The sequence below is a fragment of the Lepisma saccharinum genome, chromosome 8 (genome assembly GCF_977018435.1).
Source record: "Lepisma saccharinum chromosome 8, izLepSacc3.1, whole genome shotgun sequence".
NCBI lineage: Eukaryota > Metazoa > Arthropoda > Insecta > Zygentoma > Lepismatidae > Lepisma > Lepisma saccharinum.
This window is the reverse complement of record NC_139236.1, coordinates 25493465-25518466: the sequence shown is the minus strand read 5'-3', so window position 1 is coordinate 25518466 and position 25002 is coordinate 25493465. Positions and strand designations below refer to the sequence as shown.

General features: G+C 36.0%; 1 protein-coding gene across 1 annotated transcript in view; it reads right to left on the bottom strand.

The window, feature by feature from the left end:
• Positions 1-1256: 1256 nt before the first annotated feature.
• The window catches only part of LOC145990884 (LON peptidase N-terminal domain and RING finger protein 3), a 46557-nt gene continuing 22811 nt past the window's right edge, over positions 1257-25002 (bottom strand). The window contains exons 2-10 of the mRNA XM_083126351.1: positions 15147-15265; positions 13843-13965; positions 12226-12402; positions 11621-11726; positions 10838-11034; positions 9058-9359; positions 7518-7702; positions 6825-7021; positions 1257-3782 (exon numbers count right to left, since the gene is read on the bottom strand). Coding sequence (XP_082982477.1) covers positions 3654-3782; positions 6825-7021; positions 7518-7702; positions 9058-9359; positions 10838-11034; positions 11621-11726; positions 12226-12402; positions 13843-13965; positions 15147-15265 — 1535 coding nt within the window. The 3' untranslated portion in view covers positions 1257-3653. The remainder of the gene's footprint in view (positions 3783-6824; positions 7022-7517; positions 7703-9057; positions 9360-10837; positions 11035-11620; positions 11727-12225; positions 12403-13842; positions 13966-15146; positions 15266-25002) is intronic.

Here is a 25002-nt window from a genome sequence, read left to right as displayed (position 1 = left end):
TGTTTCAAAATAGCATATAAACTGTGGAAAATAAAATGTCTTCACATTTTAATGTTGAATTCCAAAGAGACAGATCCAACAGATGAAAGAAAATCTTTTTATAATACTTTTTGCCACGCTTCCTTGGTGTGGCGTATGAAGCAATATGCTGATCAACACCACCCATTTTGTCGTTGTAATCTACCACCACTCATGGTTTAATTTTTGCTTTGTGACGTTGTGTTAGTAATCATTTCAACAGAATGGATGGTTGACAACAATGTTACATCCTTCTTATCTTTCCATTTCATGACTGTCACTTTGCCGCATTGCAACCCTACTTCTTCACCTTTCTTCAATTTGTCTGTTCTTAGAGCCTGTGGTACATTTCCTACTGCGTTTCAGTGTTCCAAATACATCAGTCTTTTTCGAAATGAACAGATCTGCAAGTTGAGGTGAGTTATAATAATTGTCCATTGTCAAACAGTACACCTTTCCCAACAAATCATATACCAAAGCAAAGATTTTTGAAGGTGACTGTACACCACCACAACTATCTGTATCTGTCTCGTCAGTACACACACTGTCCACTGTTGTATCACTTCCACTCACGTCCATTTCCTCCTCCTCCTCTACACAGTTGTCTGTAAGCTTGTTGTCACTCATCTTGTCGTTCTTCACAGGATGGAAAACACTAAAACATGAACAGAATGTATTCACAACACAAAAAATGCTCTGTAAGTTTTGGCACTACACTCACACAATGACCACAAGTACCACTGGAAAGGTGACAACTACGTAGTGTCATGGGAATCCGGTAGATGACAGCAGTACCTTGACAAGCTATCTACACCTTCCATCTAGTGGCCAAAATGGGAATTAACACCTTTTAAAGCTCAAACGAGTCTGTTCGGGTAGGCAGAAAAGTGCACTGCAGTTGCAAGATTTTAACAGATAACTCGGGTAAATAATATGTAAAGCAAAAACAAATTCCGAGCTAACTCGGGTTAATCAGGCAAGTGGTTAACATTTTACTATGTTGGGACCATCAAGATTGAATGTATAGTGCAAAAAAATGTAAAATCCGGGAACATAAAATAGGGGTTCCACTGTAGTTAGTTAAATAGTGTATATCTACTTAGATTGAAATTACAAGTGCTTTCATTAGCTTGATAACGTACAATATGCGGTAACTTTCAGATTTTTACTGAACAAGGTATTTTGGTTAGGTCAGGAAATAAAACTAATGCAATTATTTTTGATAAATTTATCGAACTTGGGTTTCAAGTGAAGCAACATATTGTTTTACAACATAGAAGGTTAACATCTTACAGGTTTCTATTTCATAAATAACTACAATCAGTCTTATTCAAATTTCCAGATAACAAAAGTTCAGCAGTATACATTATCATTCAAACACATTTGGCTGGAAATTTTTACATTTTGTTACAAAAACATGCACTGGTAAAGAGAAACAGAAGTTACTGGATCAAAACATTCAGATATGACATTTCGTTTGCATAAGTCAACACATTATTTATCATAGTTTCATACTGGAATACACACAGTGTTCCCAATGTTGTGCTGTGACAGAATTATTTTTTTTCTCAAGAGATCTGACAAATGACATTTAGTACATATTATCTGCATTGTGCTCTACCTGAAGTCTGTTTTAGCACCAACTGCAGCAAAACCTTCTTTTATAGTAAATGTGTAAAGTGGTGATGATTGTAAAAATTCCCAAGAGGTCACAGTACTATATACAGGGTGTCCCAAAAGTCTCTGTGCAGTTGGACCGTCATACATATTGACGATGTGCACAGTGACTTTGACACACTGCATTTTCTCCATAGAGAGCAAAATCTGTATGTTTGTTATCTCAAACTTGGCACAATTTTAATTTAAGGTTTTTTTTCTGCTAGATTATGTGAATGTGCTATCAGTACCTTTGTTTTTAAGAACACCTTTTTTTCCCGATACTCATGCTTCAGTCCAAACTGAATAATCCCAGACACTCCTGGTTTGTTTATAGCATCACAGTTTACCATGAAAGAGGTGTTACTACATAATATTTTGCATAAATATTTTTGTATGTTTTTGTTTCTTTTGTTGCTTACACTTGTCATGAAATAGTAATGAGATCTTTCATAGATTCAGTCAATGCAAAAAGAAAAAGGAATTTGCTTGCGACAGTAATGATGCATGCTCAATAAAAACAATATTCACGACATATTGTGCATGAAATAGTTTTTAAGTAATTATGGAACTGAACTTAAGTGGAAAATTAGCGTAAATAACAAAAAATCTTATTTCCTTTGCACATTTGTTCTGACTAGTACTTCTTTTTTTAACCACATGTATGTAAGTTGGTACATCAATGCAGGTTTGGCCCTGATGGAAATTTCTACTGTTTTCAGTAGACAGAAACTACTGTTATCAACTGAACTTTACTGTCTCTCTCGGAAATTACTGAAACTCAATGGTTTTGTACTGAACAAGTTTAGAAGGCCTACTGTGCATGTACAGTAGAAGAAATACAAGTGAAATATTCTCTTCAGTATTACATGTAATATTGTACATGTTGGCTGTAATTATAACTTTTCATTCCTCCCAATTTACAATTTGTTTTTATATCTATTTGACAATGTAAACACAGTAGATGTTTCAAAACACCTATGCATCTACTGAAAACAGTAAAAAAAAAATTCAGCAGGGAGGCCACTGCCTGTCAATTCTATGCATTAAGTGAAATTTACTACCACATTTTTGCATAAATTTGAAAAGACTGTATATCACATATATGTGGATTTTGTTATGTATTCCCCAACATAGCCGCATTTATATATTATCACATTAAAGTAATGCATAGAGAAATAGATCACAACTGTGTAGTGTGTGTGTTCACATTGATATTTTTAACATAACATGAGAGTGAATTCTGGTTTTCATTTGTTTGAAGTTGATAACACATGCACAATTGTGCAATGTGTTTGGTACAGATAATTTTTCATAGCTCTCTGAAGTTTGTCCTCGAGAACCAGATCTTTTAATTTGCACATTTTTATTGAAGGTAAAATTTGCTAAATCAAGTATTGATTGGTTTCTTCCAATTAACTTTATCAAAAGTCGGTTCATAAACTTTTATTTATGAAATACACACACACAAACACGAATACATGCACACCTGTGCATCTTGAATAAATACACTAATAATTACTTTTACCATACTCTTATTATTTCATTTGGCACAGACTTCAAGTAGGCATTATTACATAGAATAACCAACAGTTCTTGCACATGAAGATGCATTCAGAGAATTGTTCTGAACTCAGTTTAATGTAAGAATGAATAAAGGGTGGTAATTATTCATAAGGACATTGAAAGTACACCATTAGATATGAACATTCACATTGGGTTTCATGCATTCTTTGTCATTCTGCTCAATTCTTTGAGCAGTTTATTGAACCCAATCCAGTCCCAATTAACTTCACATGTAAAAGAGATTTTCGAGAAACCACATTTCTGCAATCTACTTTCTTCTGGCATGCACCCTCACATTGAACTCGCAAATTTTCCTGAGGTTTAACATATCTGATACAACATTTTTATTCTGAATGTTTATCAGTTCTTTGATGTCACGTGACTTTTGACAGAAGAAACGAAACATGTGCGTGTCATGAGTCAACTTTTGTCTCCAACTTGGGTTTACGATCTTCGTGCCTCTCCAAATTGTGAATGTGATCAAGTGTCTTGTCAATAGCACGTAGTCTCTTGTCTAGGCTAGTTGTTGCTAGGATGCCAACCTGAAATTATAAAATAAATATGACCGTTATTGATTTCAATAACAAAAGATGCAACATAACAGTTGGGCTGAAAAGTTCGTAGGCTAACATAGTAAAAAATATTTTTTTGACAAAATTTGATTTTATTATTCAATATAGTTGCCTTTCAGGGCGATACAACGATTATAGCGGTCATACAATTTTTCGATGCCATTTTTATAGTATGATTTCTCTTTAGCCTCAAAATAGGCCTCAGTTTCGGCGATTACCTCTTCATCAGTGCTAAATTTCTTTCCGGCGAGCATTCTTTTAAGGTCTGCAAACAGGAAAAAGTCACTGGGGGCCAGATCTGGAGAATATGGTGGATGGGGAAGCAATTCGTAGTCTAATTCATATAATTTTGCCATCGTTTTCATTGATTTGTGACACGGTGCATTGTCTTGATGAAACAGCACTTTTTTCTTCTTCAAATGGGGCCTTTTTTCGTGATTTCATCCTTTAAATGCTCCAACAACGCTATGTAATAATCGCTGTTGATGGTCTGGCCCTTTTTGAGGTAATCGATGAATATAATACCATGCGCATCCCAGAATACTGATGCCATAACCTTGCCAGCCGACTGTTGCGTCTTTCCACGCTTTGGATTCGGTTCATCACGTGCAGTCCACTCGGCTGACTGTCGATTGGACTCTGGAGTGTAGTTATGGAGCCATGTTTCATCCATTGTAATATATCGACGGAAAAATTCGTGTTTATTACGGCTGAATATCGCTAAACATTGTTCCGAATCATCAAAACGTTGTTGCTTTTGATCGATTGTGAGCACGCGCGGCACCCATTTTGCACACAGCTTTCGCATGTTCAAATATTCATGCACAATATGTCCAACACGTTCCTTTGATATTTTTAAAGTCTCAGCTATCTCGATCAACTTCACTTTACGATCATTTAAAATTATTTTGTGGACTTTTTTGATGTTTTCGTCGGTAACAGCCTCTTTGGGGCGTCCACTGCGTGCATCGTCTTCGATGCTCATTTCGCCTCGTTTAAATTTAGCAAACCACTTCTCAATGGTTGATTTTCCTGGTGCAGAGTCCGAATAATGTTTATCAAGCCAAGCCTTGGCATCAACAGTATTTTTTTTTTGCCAAAAAGCAATGCTTTATTAACACACAAAATTCTTTTTTATACATTTTTTCACAATAACAAAAGCTGCTTCACTCACAATGCTATATCTCACGAACTAATTATCCGGCAGCTGTGAAATTTATACACGTATCTTTTGAAGGTTAGTACTAAGTAAAAATCACATGGATTTAATTCTAGTAACGCCATCTATGAGTCAGCCTATGAACTTTTCAGCCCAACTGTTATGTCTAAGACCTTGATTCAAGGAAGAATTTCAACACCAAAGAAGAAAAATTGGTATGAATAGAATGCATGTGAAATAATTACTGCCACATACTGAGCACATACGATACTCATTCCTACTTTTCTGTATTTTGCATTACATTACAGGCTATTTATAGATATATTGGATCAGTAAAAATATCATTAATGTATAATCAAGCTTTCAGGGCTTTTTTACTAGCAAGCACACTTATATTCAAAAAGTAAAGTTTTTACTGTACAGGCAGAGAATGACTTTTAATTAATATTCATTACCAGGAATTATATGTAAATACATATTTATGTATGAAGCTGAAATCAGTTATATTTTGTATTATCTTTGCGCATCATGGCACGTAGATTTGAAAAATTCATTTTTTATTTTCCATATTTGTAGTCACGGACACTGCCGGCTTGTAATGATTCCACTGAAAGTCAATGTATTCATTACAAGCCGGCAGTGTCTATGACTGTACATATACGGTATTAAGTTTTGACTCATATTTTAGTTATTTTTACATATTATTTCCATATTTCAGAACATTTCTCCACATATACTCCATAATCACGCAATAACTACATGTTCCCGGTGACCGAAAGAGTTGGGTGAATTTCTTGCAAATAACTGACAAAGTCCAAAGCGATGTTAAACAAACTAAAATTTACGACCTCTTTTATACCCTCCAGTTACATTAATTACAAGTTTTCTGTCATCTGAACAATATATTCAATTTTACACCTCCCAACTGTTTGCTTTTGCTATTGAAAAACACTTGAAATTCCTGTTTCTTTACAGTTGTTGTCAACAATAGAGAATGAGGGCTCAAGCATTGGCTCCTGGTTGTTACAAAAGTTATTTTGGCAATGTTAACTAAGCAGACATTGTGCATTTGAAATACACTCCCATTACTTCTTGCGATATTGAACGCAAGTCAATATAATTCCATCTTAAAAGACAATAGAAGGAAATTCACGTTACATCACTTACAAAATTTTTTGTTCAATGTTTTGGAAACAGAAAATGAAAACACATTTTGTGTTCTTTTATAATTAATGTCAATGTAAGTGTATTGTATTTTATGTAGTTTGTGTAGTGTCTTATATTATTAAAAAGGTAAATTTTTACAATTTTGTCCATATTTAACTCCATATTTTGGTGAAAATTACTAAATATGTATTTACATATTTAGCATATTTTTACTACATATTAGGGATGAGCCAATATGAAATTTTGGCTGATACCGATAAAGTACCGATATAAAATTTACCGATACCGATAAACAATATTCTACCGATCCGATATGAAATTAGAAATGATCCTTGAAGAACCTGAAAGGTTCATTGACCTCCTTAATAAATGTGTGTTTCAAGGTGACTGCAGTGAAAAAGAAATTGCATATTTAGACATTTACTTTTTTTTAGAAATTAGGGCATGGAGATTACGCATAAAAATTACAACAAAATGGCAGAATTTTGCACTAAATTATCAGATATTTATCGATATATCAGATCAGTAAAATAATCGGTAATTTTACCAATAAACTGATACACCGATATGCCTATATCAGCCAATAACGATAGAGTACCAATTAATCGGTCCCATCCCTACTCCATATAAATCTGTTCTATATCCACAACACATTGTTGATTAGAGATTAGTAGTGTTAAACTAACCTGTAAATGCTGACCAAGAGGTAAAATGGCCAACAACCACCAGGCCCACGCAGGTCCATCGGGTTGAGAAATCCAGTCTTCTTCAACCTCTGGCATTGTGCCAAAAGTACACAGAATCTCGAGCTGAGATGTTGGCGCCACTGTGCTGAACCACATTTTTCCTTTCTTCCTCACTCGGTCGTGAAGATCTCGGATACCTAAAAGATTATTCGATACTGTAATGAGCACTCATAGAATGCAATAGAATATGATAGGGAAACTTAAGAGAAATATTACTAGGATCACACTCAGTAATGTAAATATGATGTATGAAGTAAATAATTTTTTGAATTGTTTTCAGGTAATTGTCATTTATGAATCATGTACCTTAAAACTACAGATTGTATGTTGTTTGTCAACCTCACAATAATAACAATGTAATTGCACATGGAACGTTTAAGTTAAGCAGTTCAGTATTACTGAGCTTTAGCCAGAAAAACTTAATCATTTAAAATCATTTTTTGCTTGTTATATTTGTAATTCGATTGTCAGGACTGGACATACAATTTTGAGCACTACTAGCAGCACAGAGATAATTCGTCTTTTTAAAAGAAACCTCTGCTGAATGTTGTGTTATGCTTTTCAAATGTTTCCTTAATTCACAAAGCTAATAAACACAATCACACACATACACTTCATCTGCAAGAAACCCACCTGCTACTTGTTCGAATGTGATTGGCTGGTCACGGAGGAACTGAACTTGAGCTGTATCGTAGCCATCCTTCTCTCCACGGTGCAAAACCCTGAATCGCCTAGCTCCAACGGTTGTGAGAATGGAGGAACCATCACCCATCATAAGCCAGTCTCGAATTTCTAGCATCGTCCCATAGTCTGCATACCTGTAATAAGTTTATGTATCAAGAATACATTCACTAATCAATACTTCATGACTTATAAGCTACAGTAGCTTCATTTCACTCCTTCTTACAGAATGCTACTCTAAAGTGTAGACTGCTAAGTGTACTGTTCAGCCTAAATACGCATAAATTCTAAATATTTTATAAATGTTATTAGTTCCCTGTGCTGGCAATTTTTGCCACACACTGTTACTACGTGGTAGGAATGGTTGGCAGACCGAATTGGTTTCATCCAGTTATAGCTGCTACAATAGGTAGAGTTCCACACAAACTGTAGGTGTGCAAAGTCTTCTGAATTTCAGAATGATCCCCACGTCTGGCTGTTTTCTTCACAGTTTCTGCAAATCGACCACCTTGGACCCCTATTTTTATCAAACAATGACTCTCGTGTCCCTTGTCCAAGTCTGGAAGCTGAGAAGAGGCTGGTTTATAGTTTCGCCAAAAACAAGTACTGTTGTCCCTGAGGATAATGCTTACAGGTGCAAACAAGTACTGTTGTCCCCGAGGATAATGGTTACAGGTGCAAACCAGTACTGTTGTCCCTGAGGATAATGGTTACATGTGCAAACAAGTACTGTTGTCCCTGAGGATAATGCTTACAGGTGCAAACAAGTACTGTCTGTTGACCCTCAGGATAATGCTTACAGGTGCAAGTAGCTACCATCTGCCAAAAGTTAAAGATCTATAGCACCATTACATGCCTACGAGAAACGTTCATAAAGTAATAATCTTTGCTTTTTATTTGCATGCTTGCTTCAAGAATTTGCGCTGTGGGGAAGCCTTTGATTCTTAAGCTATTGGATTGGTACACATTCCACACATAGTAGTTCTGCGGAACACTGCTAGGGAGATAGAAAACAAGATGGCACAGCCTGTCGAGCCAGCTGAAGTTCGAGATGTGATTCGCTTTCTGTTTTTGAAAGCAAAAATTTTAAATTTCACACTGTGGATGAGTGCTAGGTGCATCATTATGACCCACAAAAGAAGACACAAAGCACTCCAGGTCACCAACTTGCAAAAAGGTCAAAGTCATGACATCACAAGGGAAGGTGATACTGAGTGTCTTTTGAGACTGCCATGGTATGATCCTGCGGGATTATGGCTGGAATGGCCAAACCATCATTGGACGGTACTACCAGGATCTCCTAACCAAGTTGCAGGATGCAATCAAGAAGGAACATCGCAGAATGCTAATAAAAGGAGTGTGATTGATTCATTCCCAAAAACTCTGCGTTACTGTATTCTTTCCTGGCAATAATTATTACTTTTTGAACATCCCTCGTACATTTTGCAATGCATCCATAAGACAAAGATAAAAAAATCACAGAAAATCTTACCTTTTCGGTCCATCTCTTGACAAACATGCTGCTATGCCGAACTGCCTACTTCCCATTTCTATGCATCTTCTCACCATCAGTCGATATCGTGGCTCGTACACGAACAAGGGGCATGGCACAAATGGAAAAGCCGTTGTACACACAAACACTGGCACCTGAGGGTCTCTTTCTAATCCAGTCCGAATGAGTTCTGACAATTCTTGGCAATAATTATACTGACGTGCGGCATATTCTTTGGGCAGGTAAAGTTTTAAAGCACACTCGAGAAACTCTGTCACACTCTTCTGACTTGTGGCTAGGTACTGGAAGAAAATAATCAGATAAAAAAAATTACTAACATGTATTAGGAAACATTCATTATTAATACAATTTTGTTTACAATTGTGCTTGGTTGTTCTGTTTATAATATATGATGTACCAAAAATCACTATTTATATTGGACAATTTCTATTCTATTTTTTTATTATTGTGTAAACTTTAAAGAAATATTCATAAGAAATTGTTGCATACCAAAGTAATTGCAATAAAATTTCTCTCAAAGGTTATATAGCCTACATGTCAATGAATCAATAATCGTAAAATTTTAAATTCAAATACAGAGACATCACTTTTGGGACACTATACATAAAATAATCCCCAAGAGCACAAAATAAAGGATGCAAATTATTTCTTACCTTGTGAAAGGAATGTAGAATGGTATTGCAATGTGTATACATAACACACAAATACAACTACAAGTACTGTAAATATTGTCACTTAAGAATAATGCCCAGTTCTCAATTATCACTTATTTTTGCATTAAATATAGTTAGCTTTCAGTTATGATAAACACGTGTTTTGAGACATCAGAACCTTTATTACAGCTGAGCCGATACCTTACTGTTTGCCACCAATGCCAATGCTTGAAAATTGTAACAATTAAAGGTTTTCTAAACTAATCATTAATACGTATTAGTGTGTACTCCAATTATGTGTACTATTTATCAGAGTTTTGCTTTCAAATATTCAAAAATCACATCAGAATATAAAAACACCTGTTATGTAATAACAAAATTCAGTTTTTCACACAACACTGGTGCAAAATTAATAGAAACTTAGTAGAATTTTGCATAATCTCCAGAATATACTGTGTGAAAGCATTGTGCAGTATTTTTTGTATTCTTGTGGACCCCACGGAAAACCAAAGTGCTGGAAAAGTATCAGCTGGTATTGGTAAATAAATTCCACAGTTTGAAAAAAGTATGTTATTTCAGACATGATCATCTCAATAAATGTACCCTTTATTTTGTCTGTGGAAAGCATTGAAGATTTTTGTTTTTATTTGTGAAATAAAAATTTTGAGACTCTACTGAAAGATTTGCAGCAAGAAATGCATTGTTGTAATTCAAAGAGTGTTTATTGTACCATTTTTACACAACCTGGTACAATAAAAAAATATTATATTGAAATGATATGTAAATTTTACGTCATAGCTTGTGAAAATAATGTATTTTTATTTATTGGGAATTCATAAACTTTTGAATCTATTCTACCAAGAGTCTTACTAACATAGGGCGAAATTCTCAATGTACGGAGGTGGTGTAATCAGCAGCTTGTGTTACTCATCGATTGTTATCAGAAATTTATTTGAGAGAAACAGAAGACTGAGCTTAACTATCTATGCAGCACATTTGTGCATGACAAATCATTCAGTAAACAAGTCTATGTATATAATCTCCACAAATAAAAGACTATGACAAGAATATCAATTTTCAACACAACTGAATACAACAAAACTTACATCAGCCATTGAAGTCACACACAAAGGACATGAAAAGCTATAATCAAGGCAACGATCGAGACACATCCAACAGTACGTGTGGCCACACGGTGTTGTGACGGGTCTCCACAACGTCCGGCAACAAAGTACACAGTCAAAATCTGACTGATCAACTTGCAGGGGCTCGATCGCCAAGCTTATTGACTTTGGTTCCAGCCCTGAAAGAAGTGAAACTCCATAATCTAACATATGCTGTAAATCATTTTGATATAAATTATTTATGCTAGTAAATTTGGTTTTATGTTTACGAAACAATATATTGCTTTGCAAAAATCTCCATATAATTTGTATGGATGATTGAAATTATCTGCTGAGTGGTGACAGCTAAAGTGCTTTTTTTTTTCATTTCAAAAAGATATTGTAATTGACAATTTTTAAACATTACTAGTTCTTACAAAGAGTAATTCTGTGACCTGTTGCTTCAGTTTTCTTTACACGTGGATAGTATTTGTGCTCAGGAATTAAGAAAACACTCGATGCAATAAACCAGGGAAGTTCATCCTGAATAATTTTCTTTAAATACAGTAATGGAACTTATTTTCTTATTTAACAGATGTATACAGAAGCATTACCTAATAATAAACTACATAAAAATTTAACATGTTCAATATTTAGAGAAAACAATTAGAGGTATATATTTCTGTCATTTTGCAAAATCATGTAGATCACACTATAGTTGTTACAACCATATACTGACAAAAATAATCCTGCACAAAATGTTAACACAAAAAAATAATAACTTACGTTTTATCTTCTCTACTTCTCGAAACAGTCTATCTACTAATGAATGCAGTCTTGAATTCTCTTGAAGCACTACAGCCAAAGGGGACACCATTCGCTGACTAAGAATCTGCAAATAAGGCAAATTCAAATTAATATTTGAAGCTTTGTAGACATTCATTACATTACAGAGATGTAGTAGCTTCTTCGAAGTTAAAGGCCTTACAATGTACATATAATACAAATTCTATCACACTCAAGATTCAACTAAAAAACATCTTGGGTGCTATATATGTTTACTACTTGCTTTCTAAAAAAATAATCTGCTTCTTAGTCTGGAATTAATACAGTTTTGCATACAGGTCTGCAAACATTAATACAAAATCAAAAGATAACTGGTGTGTCTAATTGTCAGTTCTAGGAAGAGAAGGCTAAAGATGGCTACTCAAGAAATTCTAACATTGATAATAACTGGTAATATTTTTCAAATAGTTTTAAAATAAACTATTTGTGCTGCGTGTCTAAACCATTAATGCCACTTGCGACACAGGGATTATAGAGAAGTTCAGATATGTATTACGTTCATCGTGAGAAGGTAAGAGTTTTACTTTTTAATCGCTATTTCTTACCTGTCCGGAATCCTCTTCGCCACTTGAGTTGTCTTCACAGTCACTAGAATTAAGGGGTGGGTGTGATGGCACAAGGAACCTGTTCCGTCCTAACCTATGACTCAGAGAATATGGGGCGGGTAGCCCCAGGGAATGCCACCGTGTTTTCCGAGAGGGACTCAGAAGTCGATGAAGTACCTAGAAGAAAAAATAAGTTATGTTATTGAAGAACCAACATTCTATGATATATTAACTATATTTTACATGCAAAATATTTGTTTTACATATCAGTGTTCTTTTTTAGTGTGCATAAAACAGAGCATCAAGCCCTTCATAACCAACCCCCCCCCCCCATATTTTTTTAAAAAAATTAACAGTTCTTTCTCCTGCAGGACTGACTTTCAAGGTTGACACCTGCAATGGTGCCAGAAGGGGATAAACATTCCCCAGTGAACACACAAAAATATAAACAAATGTTATTTTAGCACAAATGTTAGGGATTGGACAGATTAATCAGAAGTCTATCAGTATTGGCTAATATAGGCATATCAGTGTATTGGTTTATCGGTAAAATTACTGATAAATTTACCGATCCAATATATCTATAAATATCTTACAATTTAGTGCAATATTGTGCCATTTTGTTAAATTTTTATTGATATAAACATACGATTTTCATTCAGTACATTTCTTTTTTACAGTAAATGTCTAACTATGCAGCTTCTTTTAGATTGCAAAAACTTGGTTGATCTGGCAACATACATTCATTAAAGAGGTAAATGAACCATTTGAAGATTATATCGGATTGGTAGAGTATCGGGTATCGATAAATTTTATATCGGTATTGGTCAAAATTTCATATCAGCCATCCCTACCAAATACTCATTTTTTGAATTGCATTTAGGTGTATAGTAAATGTGGCTGCCTCCAAAATATCTACCTTTCCACTCATTTTCTTCTGGTGATGTCACTCGTAAATACTTGAAATACTATTTACTCATTCTCCTGTCAATCCAAATAAAGTACATACCAATACTTATTTCAATGTAGTAATTTAGGCATTGCCATTATAGTTATGAGTGTAGAACAGTCCCTAAGCTGACTTCCATGGTGGAATGGTTAGCATAGCATGCTCCTAAGACAGGGATCATGGGTTTGAATCCAAATGACCAAACAAAAAATAACCAAAGTAGAAAGAAGAAAAACTGGTATGTAATTCATAGGGAAACTGCATTCAAGGTCCAGTGAGAGATTTAAACTGAAGGTCAGCCAGGTGTTCAACTTTCACCAAATTGTCTGCTAGCAAGGACAACATGAACTGCTACAACATAACTGAGCATGATGAGAGGTAAGAATCCTTTCAACAGATTAAGAAATTGAACGGTTTGAATCTCGGAATGGGCTGAGTGTCACTTCATCAATTTCATCCAATTATCATTTATCCTCATTTTCTTGATTAGCCGAAGGTGGAAGTCATGCAGCATAAAAAGAACAAAAATTCTCAGGGCAACTATTTCACACTGGCACAATTCTGTAATCAAAATTATCACACACTGCACCAACTCCTAATTCTGTATAATCTGCATCCCCCTCCCCTCCTGCTCACAAATGTTCATCCAAATAATAACAACCACTTACCCTCATGACATCATATTTCACTGATTGAGCATTTCCATCCAATGCAGCAAATAAACTATAAGCTACCAGCGCTTCTTCATAACGACCAAGAGCAGAGAGAGCAACGCCTTTGTGGTAATAGCCCTGGAAAAATATTAATACAATACAAAATTATATTATCCAAATGCATGCATGAGATTTTAAACATAATTAGATATTTGAAATAGGGCACATGTGATGTTTTTGAAGTCTTCATATGGAATTTAATAATATCCAGAGCTTCTATTTGAAAAAAAAAAAAATGTGCTCTTCATAAGCCTTTTTGTTATTGTGGTGTAAATTATAAGCAATATATGGAATGAACCTGTGCTGTAAAAATTCTGCAGAATAACTGGAAACAGCTACTAAATACTGTGATTTATACAGGATTCATTCATTATTATTCATTTATTCAAATTTATTTAAATATATTTGAAATCTTATTCTTAGCTGGGGTAAAGTTGCCGGTGTTCTCACTTGTTTGTTTTTGGGAGAATTCAATATATTATAAACAAACATACATTTTGTTATTATGCTAATTACGTTTCATTAACTTTAATAAATCAGTGCTGTTTCTTGCTAGTAATTTGTGAACAATTTCTTCAATGATTGCAGTGCAGTGATTTGCTTTATATTACTTCGCTTCTTGTGCCACTTTTGGCTAATTTGCGAAGATGGGGTGAGTGATGCAAATTATGACATTTGATGAAAGGACACTAACAAACATCCATGCCCAGGCCAGGATTCGAACCTGGGACCCCTGGCATTGTAGCGCGATGTGCTAACCACTCCACCACAGAGGCCGGCAATTTCTTTAATGAAAAATGGAATATAGTATATATGAGATGTGCCATAATGTAGTGTTATTTTGGTATCATGTCAAATGTTCTCCTTTTTACCCCTGGTGAGATCATGGATGTTTCATTATATTTGTCATTTCATGTACTTCATCAAATCAATTCATTGTCACAATGAAGGACGTCCCTGCTAACATAGCGATAACGACATCACCTTGTAATCAATGAGTTCTGAGTTCGATACCTGGTCGAGGCACCCAGTTGTTTGAATCCCACTTAAAAACAAACTCAAACAAATAAACTCGTCGCAATTAAACATAGTGATCTTTCAGAGCAACTAGTTAACTTGTGTACATACAAGATATTGCAAGCACATGCACTGATTAGCACATATTTAAGTATATTTGTAGCTAAGTTTTCTCTACACACAAACCTTTTCTTTTTCAACCCTTTCTTATGTCACACACATGAGAAATTAATTATACATACCTTGGACCACTCTGGTCGTATCCTAATGATTTTATCTGCATCTGTGAGGGCTTCTTCATATTTGTTAAGAGAGTATAATGTAAGAGATCTACAGCTTAGTACCAGATGATTGTTTGGTGCTGGAAAGAAAAGAAAATAGAAACTTCTGTTAGTTTTGCTTCAATGTCAAGTGTGAACTTAATATAAGACTATATAACTGTAAATGAAAATATCTTGAGCTGACAGTTCGCATGCACACATCCAAGAGTGGGCAAAAGTTCAATCCAAATATATCATACTGCCATTATACTTGTAGCATAACTTTTCTGCCTTTTTGGCTAATTTCGATAATGAGGTAGAATGGTGATGATGTGAAGTTGATGAAAGCACATCTCAGGCGATCATTCCAACAAAAAGAAAAATCGATTTACATGATAACCACACATGTTACTAACAGAAGTCCAAAAATGCTACCGACCCAAAAACACTGAGTTATCCACCAGTTGGGTTTCAAGGAGAGAAGTATTTGTATTTCTGTTATTTAGCGTCGCTTTTCTGCCCCTTTTGGCTAATCGAGCCGACAAGGATCAGTGATTAGCCCACACTGATTAAGGAGATCTCATAAAGAACACTCATTGCTACGCCGGGATTTGAACCAGGGAACTTAGGTAGCGAGATCAAAGTATATGATGAACATACATTTTCAACATTGTTAAAAATAAATGGCAAAAAAATAAATCAAATAACATATGAAATACCATAATAATAATCATAATAATAAACCAGTTGAGAGGATGAAGTGAGATGTGTTTCCAGTTCCAAATTCTAGCAAGCGAAAAAAAAGCATTTGATTTCCGTGACCTTTCCACTTTTTTTTATATATGTATATATATCAAAACCATGAACTATTCAGATCTAGATTGATTTCTCCGACTTTACCAGGGTTTTTCAAGCGAGTGGGAATCCTTTGTACGAACTAAAATCTAAGAAGCAAATTATTCACGCACTGATGGGCTTCATTTGTTACTCCAACTTATTCCACAGGGAACCTTAATTTACTTCATCTGATATGGGAATTTACAGATAACACGGTAATTGTTGCAATGCACGTTCATCTTACTTACGAAATATGTAACGATAAGAAAAATTGCCAGTTAAAATGCCAGCAGGCCGTCCTTTCATTCACGCGTTACGTAAACGCCAGGGAATTACAGAACGCACCAAATGGACTATGAGCTATGTAAGCCTTGTGAATTTTTAAATCGATTTTCCCCCATCCTGGAGATAAAATGACCTTCTATCTTATGTTCGCTTGAAATTGGTTCTTTTTCACGTTACGTAAAAGCCGCGAAACATTTGCTCTGCGGAAAAAAATCAACAAACACATGTAAAGGGCATTTTTTCTCCCTTCAGACTGATGTCGCTTCTGAGTACGTTGCGTAATTCACGTGGCTGGGCAACAACGGTGCTTACGTAAGCCAGCGCGCGAGGAGGTGGTGGTCTCGTTCGGGCGGATCAATATTAAAACGGTCACATGCATTAAAGCAACGTACGGTCGAGAAACACCAGAGCTCGGTTCAGAGGAGGAACTTCCGAAAAGCAGTCCCTTGCTTCCCTGAAAGACATCCAAACCCTTCTTTACCGAGAATGGGAATCTCCCCTATCCAGGACAGTCGGCGACGAGGATAACAGGCAAATTGTCCACGACTATTTTCATTATTTTTACTCCTACATTTTTTTTACGAAATGAAAATATGTGGATGATGAAGTAGAGGTTATTCTCTGTTGTGGAACACGCAGTGAAATAACATGGTTGTGTCATCGGGTGTAGAGTCACCCGCAACAACAATAAAAAAAAAAGGGCGCATCTTTTATTTCAAGTTACAAAAAAAAGGACACGAACAAGTCATATTTTATTTTTACATTCTACCACTTTATCCCAAGAATGTATTTATTTATTGATTGATAGAAACCAACAGGCCGAGCCCAATTATAGTGTTACAATTAGGCTACATAATATTACTACAATAGATTCACTTCAGTGATCCAGGAATAGTATTTTTAAAATTGTGTAATTTCATTGCAAAAATATCAATTGTGTTACTTGCACTTGAAATTGTGTTGAAAGATGGTTCCATTTTCCAAAATCCAGATAATTAGTTTACCATGCGAGAGATCAGACAACATAAACGTTGACCAAAGACTTTGACTAAATTCCCCTTTAAAGTAGTGATGGGCACCATCGACTAATTTCCACCATCGACTAATTAGTCGTTAGTCGAAACAAAATATCGACTAATTAGTCGAAAAAATTAGTCGACTACTTTTTCGACTAATATTAGTCGAATTAGTCGTTCGACTAATATTAGTCGAATTAGTCGTTTGACTAATATTAGTCGAATTAGTCGTTCGACTAATATTAGTCGAATTAGTCTTTCGACTAATATTAGTCGAATTAGTCTTTCGACTAATATTAGTCGAATTAGTCTTTCGACTAATATTAGTCGAATTAGTCTTTCGACTAATATTAGTCGAATCAGTCGTTAACGACAAATATTAGTCAAAGTGGAACTATATATTTTTCTTATTATTTTCAAATTCCTCCACTCTTGTGCTGAGCTGAGCCAGGCTAAATTGGACTGTTTATAAACGAATGTTTATACACACACACACATATATATATATATATATATATATATATATATATATATATCTGTGTGTGTGTGTGTGTGTAGGCGCACAGAGAATAGACCCGGGATCTCTTCATTACAAGGTCACGCATGAGAACATTGAGAACAGTCTCTGTGGCCCGAAACGTTGAGTTGTGTACTCACGATGTCCGTCACCATCAAGGTTCCGGCTTCAAATAAAGATGTAAAGAAGACATAGGCAGGCCCATAGACGGGAATTATCATGTGTCTTGGGTGGGGGGGACAAATCCTAATTGGAACAAAGAAAAGATGCGAAATGTTGTTTGTTGGAGTGTCAGATGTGACCGATAACTTTACTATAGTAGTATTACAGTTAGACATACAATTATAGAGATGCTACATTAAAATCTAAAGTAACGGAACAAATCAATCTCACTGATAGATACCTCGCATACGTCGTACAGCTTCATGTTTGATGTTTACATATATTCTTAGAAGTATTCTAATAGTATTCTAATAGTACTGTATTCCTTAACAGTGTTTTCAAATTTCCTTTAATCAACAGTGGAGGCGAGTTCTTGCTCCCATACTATCCAACACATATTGGTCGAAATTTTTAAAGGGGTGTGACCATTATGTGAAGCTTTTAAAAATATAGTTCTGATCAGTTAAAAATTATTTATTACGATGTAAACTGCCTTTGGTGCAATATTAGGATGAATGAAATACTAGCGAATAAGTTGAAATTGAATAGTCTAAAACGACAAACATAATTTATTTGTGACAGTAAGCCTTTTTTCGGTATGAAACAAAAAAGTAAGCCATTAGTTGTTATTGATTTGTGCATTATAGTCGAAATATTACACCTGAGAAAATTTACCAGAGTATTGCGAAACTGTGTCGAAAGATCATGCGCCGCTATAATTGGTTTCGTTCTCTAACGCACCAATGCGACGATTACGAGATGAGAGATTATAAACCATTTTTTTGACTGAAAAAGCAGGGTGCGACGGTTAGTTAGAAGAAACTCGGGACAGGGATTAAAAAGATTTGACTGTCCCAACTAAATCTGGATGTCTGATAGACTTGCATCAATTGTTATAAAACTACCTGGGTACAATTACCAAATATGGCAGACTGGAGCCTGCCTCTCTCCGCGAACAACCCATTCATTTATGCAAGGACGAAATAAAATTAATTCGTCAATTAGTTTGATAGGTTTTATATAGCATCACATTAAAACATTTCATAATTCGAAGGGGTAAATGCCCTCATCGCCCCTTGATTACGCGGATCTACATGGCTTTCTTTGTGAGTTTCGATTCACTAATTTCTTAATCGTCACTCATCATCGTCGTCGTGTTTACTCAAAAGTGGTAGAAAAGCGACTCTAAATAAAAATTCGAATACTATAAGAGGCTTCAATACACCCTTCTCAAGTAATGAGTTGCTGTTTTAAGTCCACTTTATGCACACTAAGGCTAATCGGGACTGAACCTACAGTTTAAAGTGGGATCTGAACCACTTGTGCCTCCACCGGGTATCGAACCCGGGACCTCTTGATTACAAGGCAATGATGCTACCACTGCGCCATGTGGGAGGTCCTCTCTCAAGTAATGATTACTTTCCGGTTCGAAAATAAGGTTTACAACTTAGAAGCAATATCATAATGTAAAATGCCTATTTTGTGTAGTGAAACAGCAATAATGAAACAACTTGAAAGAACGTTACTCATACCTGATGATTATTTGTTACAAGTTTCTGCAGTAAATAATCCTATGTCTTTCGTTATAATTTTCCAAATTTTTAGTCGCTTTTCTGTCTCTTTATGCTAATCAGGACAAAGAGAGAATAAATGGTGATTAAAGAAAATTAATGAGTAGAAACTTACAAAGGAACACTCCCATGAAAGGATTCGAACCCGGAGTCGTGATTGGCGGATAATGTGAATGGCCACTCAGCGCAAAGTGAAGATCAACATACAAGGTTGTATTATAGCGAGTGCAGCAAGTTTGAGATTGTACTTTACAGCGTAAAGTTTAGTATTTGCTCCAAGAACATAATTAGTGTTCATTTTTATTAAAACTAATTTTCCCTTGCCTTGCGTGAGAACTGGTTGATTTTAAACTATATTCTTAAGTTTGACATTAGTTTTAAGTTTAAGAATATTTTCATTACGGTACAATGCTTTTAAGATAAGATCTCTAGTTTACATGAAGGCCATACATTGAGATTTAAATATTGCGATATCTTTCTTGCACCACTAATGATACCTAGGGATGGTTAGGTCTTTGAATTCCAAGAAATTCTCCAAGTCCTGAATGCGTATCTCTTGAGAAAAGACACCATTGTAAACAACAAATAGCCACATGAATGACTACAGCAGGAGCACCTTTCGCTTTCAATTTGGCATGCTGTGAGGCGGTACCGGAATTTTCCAGTCACTCACCTTTCCAAGAAATTAAATACACCTAGGCCATTCTCCCTCGCATCACTTCTTAGCGATAAGCCCTCTCTACTTCAGTGGTCTACGCCTCGTCTGGAAACGGAATCAGAATCAGTTGTGTTCGATTTCCACTGATATTAGTCGGAAATAAAGTCGATTTCGACTGAAATTAATCGTGTGACTATTTCGACTAATATTAAATGTGAGAAAATTTACTAATGTTGCGAAGTACTTACTTAAAAAAATAATTCTCTGCGTCCAAAGATCATGTGTCGCTCTAACTGGTTTCGTGATCTGATGCGTCAATGCGTTAATGCGACGATTGCGAGATGAAATATTATGCTTTCATAGTGTTAAGCCTTGTCAATCAAGATAGAATCCTCCCCCTCCCCTCAAGTTTTGGCACCCAATCCCATCTATGTTTGAGGGCCTCCCCGATGGCGCAGTGGTAGCGTCTTTGCCTTGTAATCAAGGTTCAATACCCGGTTGAGGCACAAGTGGTTCCGATTCCACTGTAAACTGTAGGTCCAGCCCGATTAGCCTTTCTGTGCATAAAGTGGACTTAAAACATCAATCAATCAATCAATCAAAACCATCTATGTTTGACTATCAATTAACCAATCATGATAATTAGATGTATAGAAAATGATATATTTTTAAATTAAGTATGTGATAGCAATGATACTTATAATGAAGAGCATGTCTGAACTCCACGAACTCTCCCTCAGAGTGCCCAGACATAAAACACGGAGCAAGGAAACTTTCCACACTGCAACGCCCAGACTCTCGCTCATACAACGTTCAATATTCCAAAGGCTACCGAAACAATTCAACAACATCTCAAACCAAGTAGATATATTCACTGCATATTCGTCTTTTATCACCAACTTGTACATAAGTAATGCATTGTGTAAATAATCTGTTTATCTTGGTACTGTCTTGTCTTGTTTATTATTTATATTTTGTTTATTTTCTTTTCTTTATTATAATTTTTTAATTTTTTGGTTTTGTTTAGTGTTTAATGTGTTCGTTTTAACACCAGTGTACTTTTTACTGTTGTTTCTTTCCGGTTTAAAATGGCTTCTGCTGTACTGGAAATTTCAATAAATAATTAAATGAAAAAAAAAAGACATTTTTTCATCGTGAATGCAGTTCGAAGAAAGTCGGGACGGGGATTTAAAACAAGGACACTCTGGGCTGAATCCAGGCGTCTGATAGATATGCATCAATTAAACCTTTAAAGGTTATAATACTAAAATTATAAAATAACCAAATATTGTAGACTGCAGAGTCCTGGAGCCTATCTCGCTTCGCGAACAACCCATTCATTTATGTAAGAATAAAATCGAATTTCTTGCAAAATCTGAAAAATCGTCAATGTTATTTTCGTAGGTTTTACAGCTTCATATTAAAACATTTCATAGTTGGAGGGGGTAAATGACCCCATTGCCCCACCCCTTGAGTATTAGGCTGGACACGGATGTTCTTTTTGATCAATTCGTCCTCATCGTCGTGGTTACCCAAAGTGACATACATCCTCTATCTTTCTTTATTATTATCCTCATTTTACATCGCTTTTATGCCTCTTTAGGCTAATCGGGATGATGAGAATGAATTGTGATTACAGGAAATGGATGAGTGGAAACTTACAAGAAACACCCATGTCCACCACAGGATTCGAACCCGGAGCCGTAAAAGGCGTGAATGTGAATGAACCACCCTGCGCGCTCTGCCACCGATGTTGCTGGCAAATTTGTACCCCATAAGGGGCAGAAAGGTAAATTAACATCTAGCGACTGCAGCAAGTTTGAGATCGTTCTGGACAGCGTATATTTTAGTATTTGCCCCACGAACATAATTAATGTTTATTTTTAATTAAATTAATTTTACCTTACCTTGCATCAGAGCTGGTGGATTGTAAACTCTCTTCTTATATTCGACCGGTTTTTTAAGTTTAAGAATATTTCCATTCCAGTAAAATGCATTTATCATAAACCCTCTAATCCATCTGAAGGTCAGAAATGGATAGTTTTGCTTTTAAAATGTTGCGGTGTCTTTCTTGCACCAACAATGTGCACTGGCCTGTGAATACCAAGAAACTCTCGGAACTATGAATGTGTATCCCTTCAAAGAAAACAAAAATAGCGACATGAATGACGGTAGGCATCGCCCCCTGGAGGTAGGGGGGGATAGAGCTACAGCAGGGTCAGCTTTCCCTTTGCAGACCAGCTCTGTCGCGGCATCAAGGGATAAAAGATTCCAGTCACTGACCTTTCCAAGAAATACCTACCTGCTTTGCTTCCCTTCTTGACAATAAGCCCTCTGCTCAAGTAGTCGATTGTTCATCTGGAAATGAGACATGTTCGGTCATTTCGACTAATATTAGTCGGAATGTTCCCGACTGAAATCAGTCGAAATGTTTCCGACTAATATTAGTCGAAATGTTTCCGACTAATACTAGTCGGAATGTTTCCGACTAATATTAGTCGAACGACTAATCCGACTAATATTAGTCGAACGACTAATTCGACTAATATTAGTCGAACGACTAATTCGACTAATATTAGTCGAACGACTAATTCGACTAATATTAGTCGACTAATTTTTTCAGTCGACTAATTTTCATTAGTCGATAATTTTTTCGATGGTTTTAATAATCGACTAATCGACTAATATTAGTCGACTAATGCCCATCACTACTTTAAAGATGTTGCTTGAACAATAGAATAATTTATTGATTGATTTTATTTAAGTTTTCTGCCACTTTTGGCTAATCGCGAAGATTAGGATGAGTGATGAAATTGATTAAGGGATACTCACAAAGCACACACATTCCTACGCCTGGATTCGAACCCGGAACTCCTGGCGTCGTAGCGTGCTCGGCCAAACATTCCACCATGAAGATCGGCCAAAATAGAATAACTACGCATTTCAGTACACTAGCTGAATGGAATGAGTTAAAAATATAGCATAAAGATAAACAGTTCAATAATATTCATTCATCTGATGAATTGTACAGGGAGGTTATTTCAGTCGTTCACCGTCAGACCGTCGGCCGTCGAGCGCCTCCTTCATGCAACAGTTCCCGGCAAATTGACTTACAGGAAGCCCGTAACAGAAACCGCTTGCTTTGTAATGTTTCCACTTTTCACAATTACAGTTACAATTACAATTGAAATAAGCACGTACCTTGTCGCAAGGATGCTGGAAAAGGTGTCCTCCCAAATACAAATATTTCTGGCACCTTATTTCTGACATCTAAACCTAGATTAGACATCGCTACTTTATCCTCAGTTGTCGCGACAGCGCCGGCAGCTTATCGGGGGTCGGGGGAGTTGTCAGCCGCGAGAAGGCGCTTCATACTGAACAAACGCGACACCTGTCGCCAGTGATGCCAACCGTAGGGACATGTCCCTACGCATAGGGACTTTCACTATATTTCGCCCGCGTAGGGACAGATTTTACCAAATAAGGGAAAACGTAGGGACTTTTTTCAATCTTGGAAAACAACATTTTATTGTGCAAAGGTGCAAAGCTTACTCGCCAGTCAGTTGCACTTTCTTCGTGCTCGGTTTGGAATGAATAGATTAGTTTATCTGGATACTTTAGCGAGGAGGAGAAAAAAGAACTAACCAACAAATCTCCATCAGAATTTTGAAACATGTTATCGGTTACCAAGAACTTTCAAGGCAAGTTATTTTTTGAAAACATTTTCACTCTCGCGAAAATAGTGCTAACATTGCCACATTCTAACGCGGAAACGGAAAGAATATTTTCAATGTTAAGTGATACAAAAACAAAAAAAAAGATAAATAAAATGGGACCAGAATTGTTTAAGACTGAAGGAAATACAGCATCACCAACCAACATCTATCTCTTGGCAGCAGCAGCATGTATGACTTCAAATAACATAATCAACAGTAAACGACTCAACGTTATTCATTAGGGGTGTGCGGGATCCCGAAAAGTCAGGACCGGGATCGGGAAAAAAAATTCCCGTCCCGATACCGACTTCGGGAAATGACTTCCCGACTTTTCGGGATCCCAAACAGTCGGGAAATAGCTACCGAATGGTCACTTTAAGAAGTCGTTAATTTTCGACGTTTTCTGCATTGTAAGTTTCTGTAACTTATCGGAAATTGTAAGTTTTTAATCTAGAAATGCCAAAACAATCACTTAAAGTGAAAAGCAAATTTTTTCGTCCCGACCCAAAAAATTCTGTCCCGCACACTCTAATTATTCATTAAGGCAAGAATTTACAATACCGGACCATTCTGTAATTTCTATGCTACGTCTTATACTCACGAAATAATTAGTCGTGATGATTTATCTCAAGTTAACATGTTGGGGTGAGGTAAAAAAATTGGGTCATTAACGTGTATAAGTTGTAAAATAAGCTTTTTCATTCTCGCAATGATTCTCAGTATACAAGTATGGTAGCCATATTTGTTGATATGAACAATTGACGACGTTCGCAATTAGTTACGCTGTCTACAGCGTTGCCACACTGTTGATTTCATACTTGGAGAGCATGGATCGTGTAAGAATGGCGGAAGAGAACAGTAAACTTTTTGATTTGATTTAGTTTATTTTACTTCGCGTTTTGTGCCTCTTGGCTAATTTGCGAAGATGGGGATGAGTGATGAAATGATGAAATTGATGAATGGACATTCACAAACAACCAAGCCCGGCCGGGATTCGAACCCGGGACCCTTGGCGTCGCAGCGCGATGTGCTAACCACTCGGCCACAGGGTCGGGCGAGAACAGTAAAAATGTTGT